Here is a 15,184-nt window from a genome sequence, read left to right on the forward strand (position 1 = left end):
TCCCAAAGGAGGACAAAACAGACGCTGTAGTCCTTTACATCAAACACCTCTAATTTACCACGAAGTCTTTGAGGAATAGTAAATAAACAACCCTGTGACTGACTTGGTTACGATCTGTCACGGGTGAATGCAAATAAACTTAGCCTAGTTGAAACAACATTCATGAATATAAATCACATTATGCTCGTCACTTTTTTTTTGGGGGGGGGGATACTCGATTACCTGTTTTCCTGCCAAACATACAAACAAACGCAGGTGATCAGCAGGCTGAACACACACAGAAACATCCCCAAATCCCCTCTGAGAGGCTCCCATTCACAAGTCGTAACTGAATTCCATGTTTTCTTCGTATGTTCAAAGAGGGGCAAAAGTTGAGGACAATAAATTCTGAGAGAGATGATGATGAAATGATGGTGTAACCCTTACTAACGTGCCATACGTGCACTTGGCATGCAGCATGGACTTTTTTGACTTCTCGGCTCACACAAAATTCAGACGATGAATCTGGGCATCAACTGATGGGCAGGCTTGTCTCGCTGTAGAAAAAAAATGTACATCTCAGATATATCTGACGTCCAGTGTGATCCTAAGTTGTTTGTCTAAATGGCTTGTTAAAGTTTGGTAGTGTTGTTTTAACAACTGGGAACGGTCATATCATCCAGGTTTTGCTCTGACACTGAGCCCATCGGACTATCGAAAGCAAGATTGAGGTGCTTTGCTGTGTAATTAACACATTTTACATCTCTTCCTAAATAATGACAGGAAAATGAAAGGAAATTGTACTTAATAGTGGAGACGACAGGGGAATGCAGCCATGCAGTGACAGGGAGCACCTTGGATTTCTCTCCTGATGCGCAAACAGGAAGCCCTCAGTGGACCAATTAATACAGACAGAGAGAGCAGTCAGCGATTTCCTGGGAGACCCGCCAACTTCACCAGCTACTACTATCTCAATCTGCTCTCCATTACGACCACATTTATCTAGATTGCATCAGGCTGCCTTTCTACAAATCTCTCAAAGCTGCGCTCATATGGCAGCAACCAAACGGTGGGCTTTTTGCTGAATAGCTCCTCTGTCCCTTTAAATGTCCGATTTTTAAAGATGGACACCGAATGTTAAGAGTCCTGCACGGGACATTTTACTCAAATTCAATATAATCTACAGATACAGAGTTTCTGACCCTGTTCGCTTTCTCTGTGTGTGGAAACAACTCCTCTGCAGCCACTAATAATAATGTGATTACGAGCAATCAATACAATTTTGGATGTTTTCAGACTTCCACTCGAAACGCAGACAAGCCTCTAAGTGGACAAATCTATTACAGGCTAGACACTAGTGGCCCGTCAATATGTAAATTCAGCAGAACTGGAAATAAACCTATTGGTTTTGGCAAAATGAGACTGTCACAGAGATGCAACTCAGCAAATGAGATGGAGGAATGGTTGGATAGGGAGGGGTGTAGAAACAGAGGTGAGGTGGAAGGAAAACAGTAGGTAAGGAGGGAGGTAGGGAGGGAGGTAGGGAGGTAGGGAGGGAGGGAAGGAGGGAGGGAGGGGGAAAGGGGGAGAGAGAGAGAGAGAGAGAGAGAGAGAGAGAGAGAGAGAGAGAGATGCAAATCCCATGGCAACAGCAACCAGAAAACAAGTCTAAAATAGGGGGCAGTGTCCGCTATTGCTATAGCAACAGGAGAACAGCACTTTTGCTCAGCTTCGGGATTTGCTGAGAGGAGAAAAAAACAAAGCTTTATTCCCCCACATAAGTGTTATCGATAGTCATGAGCGGTAACTTCATTTGGTTCTACCGTAGCCACAAAAATAAGGACTCTCAAAGTATATCTGGAAAACAATATGGAGTATATAACTTATCTTCTGTTGTTCACTGTCTGCCCCAATGAAACTGTGCAGACAGCTGACATATGAGCTGACAGGTCCTAAATAAACAACTAATAAACTAATTTGGCAGGATTACAATAGAGTAATTGAAAAATATTTATATAAAGAGATTATATTCCTGCAGTGACAATATGCATTGAGAGTTAATTATTCGTTTTCTAAACTGTATAATCAGTCAAGACTTTTCCCACCCAGGACTTGATGACCACTGATGCTGTTACTTTTCCCACAATATATATAAATGAGTTCGTAAGACAAATATCAGAGCTGCCCTCAGCTTTAACAACTGCTGCACCGATCTCCATACCCGGTTTGTTTACGTGAAACATGTGCACAGTCTGCACTGAGAAAGAGGAAGGGGAAAAAAAAAAAAAAAAAAAAAAAAGATAACAACACAGTGATGCTTTGCCTTGCCTACCACCGACCAATCATATTTCACATGCAACCGAGTCCCACCAATTACAGGACGACAGTTTGAGCCCGCGCAGCCAATCGCTCTGAGCGCGGACCACTGATGCAACGGAGATGCAACAAGACTTCGACTAAACAACAAAGTGTGTTGTGAATCAAATAGTCCCTCTACAAAAACAATGCCATGCCTCGAACTTGTTATTTCTCCTCCGCCTCGAAATTTCACAGCTCAGTTGTATTTGTGACGCCGAGTTTGTATTCGCCTCTCATTAAATGACTGTTTTGTATATTTAAAATGTCCGCTGAACCTTCTTTTCATAATATATTTGTCGCTTTTTGTGTTTATTATTTTTTTTTTTCTTAAATCAACGCGAGCAGCGTTATTGTCTACGTGAAACAAAATGTATTACAACAGCAACGCGAGAAATTATACCAAAAATCCCATCGGTAATGCGTTTAACGTGCTGTAACTATGACTTTCAAATCAAGCAACAAGGCGGCACAAGTACCTCGCTGCTGTTATGAAGGGAGCCCGGCGGTGGGTGCGGGACGTCCTTCGGCGGGCCGCGGAGGGAGGGGCGGAGGGATCTACTCGGAGCGGCTCGGTTTAATATCCCGGTGACGCAGTTGGTTGCTAGGTGTGAATGAACTGATGCTTTGTCACAATTACGCTGCTGCTCAGTTTACAGGTCGACCACAACAAAGCAACATCTCGCCGTTTTGCGTTGTCCCGGATATTCCGAGCTGAAATATGGCTCTTTAATTGCGCTCAGTTGTCGGACCAGGAAAAGAAAGACGTGCTTTGCTTCAGCAACGCACCCCCAAGTGCTCTACATTTTTTTCTGCAAGAATGGAGTAAGTCCAAACTCTCTCTGTCCTCTCTGTCCTCTCTGTCCTCTCTGTCCAGACTGCTGCTGTCAAGTGTACCGTGTTGTTACAGTGATCACTTGGTTGTGTTTGGTGTGTCACATGCGGCTGCATGCGGAGTGGTCTGTTCATTGTGGGGTTTCTTTACACTTTTTACATTTTTTAAAAAATTATTTTTATTATTTTTATTTTAAACTATTTGCTAAGATTTAACGCTGGTTCCCGAACTGTTTGTGGTGACTTTGATAACAATCAAGATGAGCTGTTTTGAATTTCCTGGAGGCTATCTGGCGGAGGTACAATAGATAACACACCTAAAACTTTCTGTTGTCAGCTGCTTTTCATTTGATCTCGTGTTGTAATCTAAACTGCTCAAGTGATCAAACAGTGGTGATTCATTTCAACACAGGACGATTAGAAGCAGCTGATCCGCGTTAATCCGATTTAACCATCGGTGTGTCTCTCACTTAAAGAGAGATGCTGTTACTGTGGTGCCACTTGTCAACAGCTGGGCCCTTGGTCCCTAAGTCCCACGTGCTTCGAGGACATCAAGTGCATTTGGTTGAGGCAGTTCAAAGCCCAAAGGACGCAGCTCCCACTTATGTCTCACTAAATCTGAGGGTTGGGTTTTTTTGTTTTTTTTTTGGAAAAGTTTTTGATTGTGCTTTTTCAGTAGTTGGCCTTTACAATAAAGCTCTTTCTTCATGAGAGTAAACTGTGGATTCTTCAAATACACACAAGGAGGCGCAGGTGATTTCTTCATTGTACCCTCTAATCAAAACAACAAAAAAAACCGGAGTGATGTTGAGAAACTTGCTGAGGGCAGCACAGGCTGACATTTCTGATCCTATCAGTCGACTGCTGGATCTTTTTAAAGTCCCACAGATCTCTGATCCTTATTTCTGTTTACCCCCTAGGTTTCATTATGCTCATCCTGCCCTGCTCTCTGTGGCCCATCTGTCAGACCCTGCTTGCTCTCAGCATATGCTTGGACTTGGACTGAATCAAAGCACCAACAGACAAAATGATGGCAACATCAGCTCCTGTTTGGAAGAGTCTTCGTGTCTGCCCGGCAGACCCCCTCGCTCTCTCTCACCCACAGGCTAACCACAGCCAATCACAGGGGTGCAGGGGGGAGGTGTCAGAGGAGAGTCAGCACTTAATTGGTGAGTTGCAGCGAGCACACTTTTTTATATTTTTCCCCATTTCAGGTGGGCTCGGCACTGCACCACATTCGTCCTTCTTGAACAGTAAGTAATAAACTAGCTACGTCTGTTATATCGAGACGCTGCAACTTTATACAAATTTTTTTTTTGCTTTGCATTTACTGTCGTTGATCAGATTATGCCTTTTAGAGAACTGCGACGTGTCCTGTAGGATTACTGCTATTTTCATACTTGCATGGACGTTTTTTTTTTTTTTTTTTTTTTAACAGCTCGTAACGAATGCAGTTTTTCTCCCCTCCTCGATAGGTGATGGTCTCACTGACTGGATGACGGAAGAAGTGGATTTCTCCTCGTACCTCCCAAACCCTCCTTCCCCTCCCTCCTCCACCAATGCCTCCCTTCCCCCTTCACCCCTTCAGAATGATATCCAGGTGCCCTCTGACTTGGAGGTCATGACCTCTCTGCTGCAAGAGGAACTTGCCCAGCTAGAGGACTACTTCCTGTCTGAACCACTGCCGGAGAAAGGGCCGAGGCTGGGAAAATGCGACAGGGGTCCATTGCCGGCGGGTCCTCAGCCGTTCAGTCAGCTGCCTTACGCATCATACTCTACATCGAACCAATCGGAATCCAGCCCACTCCTTGTTACCCTGGCAACCGGAGAACTGGACCTGCTGAGCATCTGTGGCGGGCCCATTGGGCGATCCAAAATTCCAAGACACGCCCCGTACAGCTGCGGTCGCCCCAGTGGGTGTGGTAGGAAAAGAGTTCCTGATGGTGTGAGGTTCAGCGAAGGCTATGACAACAGTTTGTTGAGCTCCAAAGGAAGTAACTCAGGTAACTCCGCTGTGACACTTACAGGTAATTACGGCTGTGTAGAGGACGAGCAGCTGGTAGGGAAAAGCTACTGCCTGGGTAGTGCAGTCGAGGTCAGACGATGTGCCGTTTTAGCCAAAGAAGAGAAGAATTGCTGTTTCACCCAAGATGTGATAGGTGGTGCGAAGGTTGTTGGTGGCGGATTTGGCTTCGGTGGATCACTTGATGTCCCTCATAAGAAAGAGGATCTGTTGATGTATAGCATGAGGGAGGTCAACGGAGGCACCAGCACCAGTGAGCTGCTGAGCAGCATGAAAGCGAGCGTGGAGGTGACAAAAGCCACCGTTTCTTGGAAAACCGGGAGCGGCGAAGGGTGTTATCTTCCAGCGACGCCGCAGTCCGAGGCCTATCACAGTTTCTTAGGCAACATCAACGAACAGGTGAAAACAGAGAGTCTCCAGATAGCTCAACATGATTTACACTGTAATTTCCTTGAGGATCAGGGCCCTGAGTGTCTTTTGATGGCTAGGGAGAGTCTGAACCTCGACTCTTCAGGGCACAGACAAGCATGCAGGCTGAAGGAAGACCACTGTGCTATGAAATACGAAGAGGACCTCATTCCAGCTGAAGGCGGGGAGCGCAAGCAAAAGAAGCGAGATCAGAACAAAACTGCCGCCCATAGGTACGTTTCAGTTTCTGCTTGATCAAATGTGCGCGTTGACACGATGTCGCGAGTAAACAGCTTTAATTAAATCTCCGTTTTGGTTAATGCAGGTATCGCCAGCGAAAGAGGGCGGAGCTGGATTCTTTGGAGGAACAACTGCATTGCCTTGAAGGGAGGAACCGGGAGCTCCGGGACAAGGCAGAGTCCGTAGAACGTGAAATCCAATATGTTAAAGACCTGCTGATTGAAGTTTACAAGGCCCGTAGCCAAAGGCTCAAGCAGGACACATCAGCATAACACCACCCTGCTGCAAGTACACTCAAAGAGAGACGAACAGGGAAATGCGGTGCTTTTTGTGTCTTTAAGTTTGTCCAGAATTGAATGTGAAATTTATTTTTTTTCATGGCGAGGAGTGTAAATGCATGCGTTGCTGATGTGAATTATTTTTTACATTGTAAATCAACACTATCTAATGCTTCCATTGCTTTCACACTCAAATCACTTGAGCCTGCACTGTGGCATTGCAATGCTTTAAATGACAATCATTTTTTAGTAAATCTCGCTCATCGGGAATCTACTAATTGAAATAGGGTTATTTCTGCAGAAGTAATGTTCATTACGCAGGTTTTATACTTTTAACAGCCTTACATTGAAATTGATGTCAACAATAGAGCTTGATGTTTTTTTTTTTTCTATTTTATTTTTTTATTTTTTTTTATTTGCGGTTGCTGTATCGCCCTTTTCAATAGTTGTTGTCAAATGTGTTGTTGGTGTCAACGTTTCAGTTTGAACACATCTTTTAAATCAAATAGTTTTCTCGAATAATTTCTTTCAACAGCAAACATGGCAATTGGTGAGAAAATTTTGAACTGTTGAATATGTATTGACTTTTAAAGAAAGAACCGCTGATACACACAAGAGGAAAAAAAAAAACATTTATCAGAAATCTAAAAATTGTATAATTTTATTATTATTTTTGTGACAAAGCATTTGATTGATTTCAGGTTACTTCAGACTTTCGCTCTAAATATTTCTCCGTTAATGGAATTTGTACATTTTGAGCGTTTTACCCTGCAATTGCGCGAAACATTACTTTGTCTTCTGTATTTCCATTTGTTTTAATTTTTCAGATATTTACATTATTTTTTAATATAACAAATCAAACCATTGCTGTTTTATTTTAATAATGGTTGCAAATAATGACCAAGTTATATATTCTGTGACCAAAACATCAATTATTTTTAGAGGATGTTAAACTGACATTTAATTGTGTGGCGGCTGTAAAGTTTTCTTCTCTTGAAATTATATTGCAATTTGTACAATCTGTTTTGCAGCTCAGGATTTCTCCTCCAGTCCTACAAACATCAGATAACTTGGAGACTCAGTTTTCATGGCAAAGATTTCACTGACACAGGTTTTCCTAATGTAAGAATTGTTTTTTTCCAAATGTACAAATATTGTAAGTAGCGGAGTTCTAGCAGCCTCCCTCTGCATGCCTTTGCATTAATGTACTCTCTCTCCGGAATAGACATTTTAGGGTTTCAGAAATAAGTGGAGGATTTTTTTTTTTTTCTCTCTAAACTGCTTGTTAAGGCAATACGTTTTTTAGGCCTCTGGCTGATCTGCACTAATTTGTAACAACTTTTGTATGTTCAGGGAGTGGAGTGTGTGTGAACCATTTCTTTCTGTAAAATTAACACACACACAAAAAAAAAATCACATTAGATTGTTTGTTGAGGCTTTTGCAACATAAACTTTAGTGTAAGAGGATACTGCTGAATTATTTTACAATTCATCTGTTGCTAGTTGAAGCAAATAACAACCACTGTTACTGTTATACATTCCTATTGCAAGGATAGTTTTATTTTCTATGCATATTTATTTTAAGACAATCTTGAATATAAGCGCTGGTGTCTGGTCAGTTATTTATTTGGTTCTTGTCACGTTGTTTGAGCCCCTGCGGTGTACTATCAACTCCGATTATTAAAACCAAAAATATGTACTGACGGCACATACCGACGCTTTGTAATTTAATAATATATGTATATTTCCTTTGTGTGATGTCAACTTTTATTTTCCTTTAGAAAATAAAGCGTGTCATAAACTTGGCCCGTTGTGGGGTTTTTTTTCTCGATGTTTTCTTTCCGACTCTTGGTTGAAAATGATTTTTGTCAACATAATGAGAGAATATAATATAATATAATTGAGGCTGAAAATAAAGTAATCCTTTTTGGATGACTTAAATGGAAAAATTTTTTTTAGGCAAAGTAGAGTTCCTTCAGGGCCTGATGGACGCGGACATGCGCTCCTTTTCGTTTCCAACCCGGCAGCTTTAGTTCCAATTACTGACAGGAAAACTTTTTTTTTTACTACTATAATTATTGATTCCTTTGTGTTTAGTCACCGTCACGGTGCGAAATGCATTATCACACAATTTATAAAAAGGAATGAACAGATAATTAATCATCCTGTCATCGGAAAATGCCGTTCGCCATCTGCTGTGGCCAGCGGCAGTTAAATCAACTCGGTGTTATTTCTATAACCCACAAACGCCGATCTCGAGATTTACCACGAAGGTCTTTACAATTTTTTTTTTACAACAAACGAAAGCCAACACGGCAACATGGTCTATTAAAATATGGTCCAACCAAAAAATTGCCTATTTAAGTTATGAAATGTGCGCAACACCTGAACACAACCAAAATTAAACTGAAATCTGCGCGGAGAAATATTTCCAATGCAGAAGTTAATTCCCCCACTTACTTGTTTCTGTTTTAACGACTGTTCCTTATATTGGGAGAGGACAAAAAGCTATAACAAAAAAATAAAATAATTGTTAATTAGAAAGAAATTCTACTGTCGTTTCTCTGGAGTTTGTATTCCTGTTTTTCTTATGAAATTAGAATTGGCTTCATGAAATTAAACATTAAACTGTTTTACAATTTCTTTTATAGAAAAACAATTAACTATATTATTATGTAGTGTTCTAACACATTGCTTAAGACAGGAGAAAGTACAGTAAAGTAAGAAAGGAGAAGTTTATTTTTCAATTTTTTTGATCTGCCATCATTTCAGGTGGCCTGGATCCACTTACAGCTGTCCAATGAGCTGGTGGTAGTCACACTGTGAAGGGGTGTGTTGGGAAGCCTCAAGAAGTTTCTTACTGGCATCCAGGGACATCAGGACCTTCAAATAAATGCAAAAGAAGGGGAAACCTGTGAAAATATTTATGTACAAGTGATTGAGACAAAATAATGTTCCTGACCCATGAAAGTATATGCGGTGAACACGTTTATATAAAGGATCAACAAGCTCAAAGCAATGCAGTAATTAAGGGAAGCCTTAAGGGCAGTAAAAGTGTGAACTGTTTTTTTTTTTTTCTTTTCTTTTGTATTTAAAACATGTAACATTGATAAAAAGTTCCAGCAACAGACTTAATGTGATGCGGTCATCTGTCCTGCTGTAACCTGTTCATTTCATTACCTGACGTAACGCATCCTGCCGGCTGTACACGCACAGAGTTTCTATGGCAGCTTGTCTCACTGCATTATGGGAATCCGTGCATGCAGCTCTCAGAAGTAGATGGCACACGTCTTCCTCCAACAACAAGGGTGCAGCGCCATCAATGTTTACCAGGTTCCCCAGAGCTGCACAACAGTGACGACGTGTGACGGCATCGGGGTCCGTAGTCAGAGATGCCAGCATTGCCGCCGTCCTCCTGGCTTCCTCTAGCCATCTTCTCCCCTCCTCATCGTCAACTCTCTGCTCTGGTATCGTTTCCAAATCGCCTGCCGTCTCAGTATGTGAACCCTTGTGCTTGTTTTGTTCGTTCTTTTTTCCGCACCCTGTCACGTCGCTGCCCTTTCCATCGGACCCGCACATTTTAAACCCCGATCTTGCCGCAATATATCCCAACCAGTTCCCCACTGCCCTGCAAGCCATCCGCCGGACAGGCATGCAAGAATCATGAGCACAGTCAATGATGCCTTTGAAAATGCCAGGCTGCAGGGTGTCTGATGTAGCAGGCCCGAATGGATCCACATTTCCCAGAAGTCTGCATGTGGCCCCCCTGATCTGGTCATAAGAGTGAGTCAGCGCCTGCTGCAGCACTGAGGCTTCCACATGAAGCTGAGGGCAGGCAGGCGGAGAGGAACAACGGGCCACTTGGGAAAACAGAGTTAGGAGCTCCAGGGCAGAGTCCCACAAAACATCCAGCTGCAGCAGGTCAGAGAGCAGAGAGCTGGCAGTTCTGGTTGGAGGAGTCTGATCTCTGGGGGCAGCAAGCTGGAGGTCCCGGGGCGGTGACAAAAAGCCAGGAGCAGCTTTTCTGAGGCGGGAAACGGAGCGCTCGGGATCGCACAAGAGCAAACGGCTCAGCAGGGAGAGAGGCAGCTCGAGCAGTGGAGGGGGGAGAGTTTGAATTACCTGCCAAAACATGAAAAACAAAATCACGCAGACAACTCGTCACACATCAAACCACCAACAACAAAAAACACAGCGCTCTCCCAAAAGTACAGACACATTAGTGTACAGTAGCGCATGCCAGACGAGAGCCTGGTGCAAGAGTTATCCTGCGTTGCATCAGAGAATTATGTTTGTCAGTGAGGTCTTTATTGGAGCACAGGAAGGCCCTAACCTGCAGGAGGCTTACAACAATACCACAACTGTCATACAGCTGGAGAATCGTGGACATGGTGTGTGACGGCAGGTCCAGGGCAAATGGAAAACACAACAACTGGCAGCTCAATGTGGATAAGCTGTCGTGACTCAGATCCACCTCAGGTCTCCCGGGACTGCCTTTGGGAAACAAATGAAGGCTGCAGGGTATAAAAAAAATGCTATTGTCAGCGCCAGGCGTTGCAGATTTGTGGTACAAATGAAACAGGAGGTTAATCAGAACACAAACCAGTCGGTGCCCAGCAGCCGGCCGAGAGTGTCTACAGATTTGGATCTGCTTTCAGAAAACAGGGGAATGCATGAGTATGGATCCTTGGTGAAGACGAGCAGCACAGTAGACAGGAAGGAATGCAGCCCTGAAATGAAAGATAAAAAAAGTCAACTTTTCCAACACTTTAAAGTGTTTTTAAATACAGTGGGTTTCAGAGGAGGCCTATATTTACCCTTTGCTGAACAGAAGTCCAAGTCTGGTGTTGTGCTGGCTAATGAGGTACCGATATTTTTCCATAGATCCAGAAACTGAACTGGATTTAAAGACGAAGGTACCGGGGCATTTTCATGCTGTTAAAAAGAAGAAAGAGGCATAGCACAGACATGAGGTGCTGGTCTGTCTCTGAAATCAATTCAAGCAAATGTATTTAGTTGCAGTCTGACCTCAGATAGTGTGTGTAGGAGTAAAGACAGGAGGCCATCACAGAGTCCCCAACCGGAGGGGAGTGTAATTTGGGGCTGACAATGCAAACGACAAAAAAACAGCACAGGCAATTGAAAATCACTTAAAACTTTTATGATTTACTGTCAAATTATCAGTGATTTAGTACCTCACATGAGTCCAGGGACAGAGTTTTCAGAAAGGACACGAGATTCTCCACATCAACTTGGACATCAACGTCACATTGTGTGAAGAGAGACAAAACAGAGGCAGCCAGAGGCTAAAAAAAAAAAAGAGATACCAAAATCAACTGTGTCACACATCAGATCAGTTTACTGTACAGCAAAAAGCTATTGCTAGAGACACAAAATAGATGGCATGTGAAGCATGGCCGAAAGTTATTGTAAACCAGGTTCAGTAGGGACTTACTGCCAAAGGACTGAGATCCGGTTGACTAAGAATTGTGTTGAAGGGCTTGGTGAAGTCTTCCAGTCTAAAGTATAAGAGCAAATGATGAGCTGCAGCATTTACCTGACTGTGATGTGTGATAGTCAGTCCTTGTACACGCAGTATTCAACAAATGAACAAAATCAGCTTCAGTGAAGAAAAGAAGGATCAAACCTATGTTCTTCTTTCATCTGGTTATTGTGCATCTCCCAGTAGACCATGAGCACTGTCATAATTACTCCAAGAGCAGACACACTCCACTGTTGCTGAGCAAGAGGAAATGTACAAAAAAGTTAGAGACACAGTTGCAGGACTAGAGCATCGTTGACTTTTGTTCCATTTATGAGCAGTAACCTTGATGAAATCTGGGTTTTCTACGATATCATGGATGAGGTCAAAGAGGACACGGGGTAGTCCAAGTTCACAGCTGATGTGGTGCAACTTCTCGAGGTCAGTCATCAGTATCAGATTATGCAGGACCTTCAGTGGTTGGTGAATCTGCTGCACTTCTTTTACAACACCACCTGTGAGCTGAACAAAACAAAAAAAGAGAGTGAATACAAAACTGTTTTGGGGAAAAAAAAATCAATTCATACTCAGTTGAAAATTGTACCGAATTACCTGAGCTTTAAATACCAGGATCTTGGATTTAAGCTGAGGTATAATGGCGCTGTAGTCTAGTAGTTCTTTCTGCTGCCTGCTTGGATCTGTTTCTAGCGCCAGATTCTCCCAATACTCCTCACAGTCGACATCCTGAAAGAACAAGACAGTATTGATACAGTCAGGCACAATTCTTTTTAGATGGTAAACAATTACTTTGTTTCCAAGGCAGATGCGCTACTGACAAAGAGTAAACATATTCTAAATTGACAACCTCTTTTCACTGTGAAAAACAACGTTCACTGACCTCCCCGTCTTTGCATCGCCACACTTGTCGTGGCCCGACCACCACAGAGGGAAATTGCAGTTCGTAGTCTCTGCTGATCTGACCCCTGCAGAGAAAAAGGATCAGAGCTGTGAACACAGACCGAAATCTGTTTTGTGAGTATATTACGTCTCTACACTGAGCTTCTGTAAACACCTGTGTTTCGATCTCGTGCTGGCTGCAGTGTTTTGGTTGAGGCTTGGATTTTGATCTAATTGGCCCGTTGTCACAGAAACATCACTGGTGGTGTTGACACTGGGGACGCTCGCTCCCGGTGACGCCGCAGCCTTCACAGGGTTCGCCCTTTCACTTCCCATTCCATCCTTCTTCTTCTGTTAAAATACATAGAACAGGTCAAAACACCCCCATGGATTTCCATTTCCCCAATTTTACAAAGAAAAAAAATATCAATGTACGACTCACTTTGGCATTGTCACTGCTGACTGGTTTCTTTCTGTTGTCGCAATGTTCCCTTGCCCTTCGCAGTAATCTGCTCTCCCCAGAATTCGGCACAGACTTTTCTGCCACTTGCTGCAGTTTCAGTGCCACTATGTCTGGGCTGGGTGTGACCGTCAGAGGGCTGAAAACACTTGTGTCTGACAGCACTGTCGACACATCACGATGGGAATAAAACCATCAAAGTCAAACTGCGCAGTATTCTAAAAACACACGAATTCCATGCATATTTGGAAAGTTTCCATTAAAATGTTACATTTTTGGCATCACCTAAAACCTCATCAGCAACAAAGGGATGGTGCAGGAGGTCTGGCCATGACAACCGTTTCTGAGGGTCTTTGGTCAACAAGCCTTTCAGGAAACTCTGAGGGAAATATTAGACAATAATAATAATAATGATAATATAGATGACTGTGACTCAAGCAAAAATATTTTGTTTGTCATACATATACAAACTTTGCGCTTTTGTCTCTATTGACCCCCTTAGCCGAGTTATAGCTGTGATTGAAGACAATAGGGAGATGTATTTTTTTAATTTAACTTCTTTTAAGCCAAGAAAAAACTGAAAAACTAAAAAAAATTGTTTTTAGTATTTGGTCAAAATGATTTGCACTGGGGGCGTATAAAAAACAAGTATTTCTAAAAACCCTCTTGCCCTCTGGCACAGCTCGTAGCCACCTGGTTATACAAAGGAACAACAAGGCTTCAAGTTCAATCAGCTTGCCTCGTTAGAAATCCCATCTGCAACGCCACTGTAAATGTAACTGTACCGTGCAGGTGTTGCTCATCGTGTCTGGCCACTTGATTGGGTTTCTCACGATGAGCTGCACCAGGTGGAAGATGGAGTTAGTGTAGAACGGAGGCGCCCCCGTGTGGAGTTCATAAAGGATGCAGCCCAGAGACCAGAGATCAGCTGTGTGGTCATACGGCTTCTCCTCTACCAGCTCAGGAGACATGTACAGTGGCGTTCCCTTGATAGAAGTCAGCACCAAGGTGGAGACGCTCATTGCTCTGGCAAACCTACAGCAAGATTACATCATGCAGTTTATGCTTTAGGAAATGATTAATACTTGGGATGCACAATACTGGATTTTTTTTTTTTTTTTTTGCCAATGTACATGCAGAGAACATCAAGTCTCTTCTGTACTGCAAACACATTATTATGCCTACTCTTTTATAATGATGGCTCACAGGCAGATGCAGGCAATGCTTTACAGAAATGTACATATTCACGAGGAAATTTTAGGTTATGAAAAACATGCTGTATGTATTCAACCTACCCAAAGTCACACAGTTTCACCACACCACTTTTTCCCAACAGGATGTTTTGCGGTTTCATGTCACGATGAAGGATGCGATGGGAGTGTAAATAATACAGAGCTGAGACCAGCTGACAGGCAATCTCCCGGACCTTGAAAGTAGGGAAGAGTCCAATGTGAATCATGTACAGTTGTGATAGTGTGTGGCCTAATTGTAAAAGCAGTGAATACCTGGCTCTCTGGCAAGTTCCCGTCATCCTCAAGAATCTGGAACAACTGTCCCTCTGCATACTCGGTGACAACTACAACCTGTGGCAAACGTATAAGGGAATATGAACTCAGATACGTTTTGGAGATCAAAGAATCTACGAAACAGCAACTTTCTGTGAACTAAAATAGACTCTTGAGTTTGTTAAACAAGATTGAAAACACACCTCAGCTTCAGTCTCGAAGCTATCAAAGAGCTGGACAATGTTTGGATGCTGAAGACCCCTCATAATCTCAATTTCTCTCTTGAGACTTCGCAGCTCCTTTTCAGACCGACCCACCTTCGGCATGAACTTTAAAGCCACCACCTGATGGACAAACGTTGACACAGGGTGAAACGGTGTGGTTTAAGAAATAGAAAAACACAAATATGTTCGTATCAAAGCTTACCTGGCCCGTACATTTCTTCCTTCCCTTGTAAACTTGACCAAACGAGCCTTCTCCCACCAGCTCCAAAACGTGGTACAAATTCATGTCAAGGAGAAGCGGCGGCAGACAAACTACAACCGACACAAACTGAACTCAAAACCTGTTCGCATCGGTAACCTGTCTCTCTCTGTTTCACCGAGACAAAATGTAACTTTACAACTCACAAGTAATGGCTCGTAGCTTTCTGGCTCTTGTTAATTTACAGTTGCAGGGACTACTCTTACTTTTTGGGGGTACGGTAACAAAACAATACGACGA

The 15,184-nt window shown here is 42.9% G+C and overlaps 2 protein-coding genes across 3 annotated transcripts; one reads left to right on the forward strand and one right to left on the reverse strand.

The window, feature by feature from the left end:
- The first annotated feature begins 2,924 nt into the window (after nt 1-2,924).
- On the forward strand, nt 2,925-7,922 carry atf5a (activating transcription factor 5a). 2 transcript variants are annotated; one of them, XM_069146600.1, is made up of 4 exons: nt 2,925-3,159; nt 4,089-4,421; nt 4,644-5,832; nt 5,925-7,922. In XM_069146600.1, exons 2-4 carry the CDS (start codon nt 4,196-4,198, stop codon nt 6,109-6,111), a joined length of 1,602 nt encoding a protein of 533 aa, XP_069002701.1. In that variant the 5' UTR covers nt 2,925-3,159; nt 4,089-4,195; the 3' UTR covers nt 6,112-7,922. The 2 variants fall into 2 exon arrangements, with proteins under 2 accessions (XP_069002701.1, XP_069002702.1); XM_069146601.1 differs by having other exon boundaries at nt 2,926-3,159; nt 4,089-4,337.
- A 957-nt stretch (nt 7,923-8,879) lies between these two features.
- On the reverse strand, nt 8,880-15,171 carry stk36 (serine/threonine kinase 36 (fused homolog, Drosophila)). The gene is made up of 20 exons (XM_069146603.1): nt 14,888-15,171; nt 14,665-14,805; nt 14,462-14,539; nt 14,252-14,382; nt 13,742-13,991; nt 13,242-13,335; nt 12,939-13,120; nt 12,672-12,847; nt 12,498-12,582; nt 12,212-12,343; nt 11,945-12,121; nt 11,765-11,856; nt 11,573-11,636; nt 11,313-11,423; nt 11,146-11,220; nt 10,935-11,052; nt 10,721-10,847; nt 10,451-10,631; nt 9,298-10,239; nt 8,880-9,000 (listed from the first exon to the last, which is right to left on the reverse strand). Exons 1-20 carry the CDS (start codon nt 14,969-14,971, stop codon nt 8,905-8,907), a joined length of 3,336 nt encoding a protein of 1,111 aa, XP_069002704.1. The 5' UTR covers nt 14,972-15,171; the 3' UTR covers nt 8,880-8,904.
- Nucleotides 15,172-15,184: the final 13 nt, after the last annotated feature.

The sequence above is a fragment of the Embiotoca jacksoni genome, unplaced genomic scaffold (assembly GCF_022577435.1).
Source record: "Embiotoca jacksoni isolate LCO1_2020_lvr unplaced genomic scaffold, fEmbJac1.0.p SCAF_13, whole genome shotgun sequence".
Taxonomy (NCBI): domain Eukaryota; kingdom Metazoa; phylum Chordata; class Actinopteri; family Embiotocidae; genus Embiotoca; species Embiotoca jacksoni.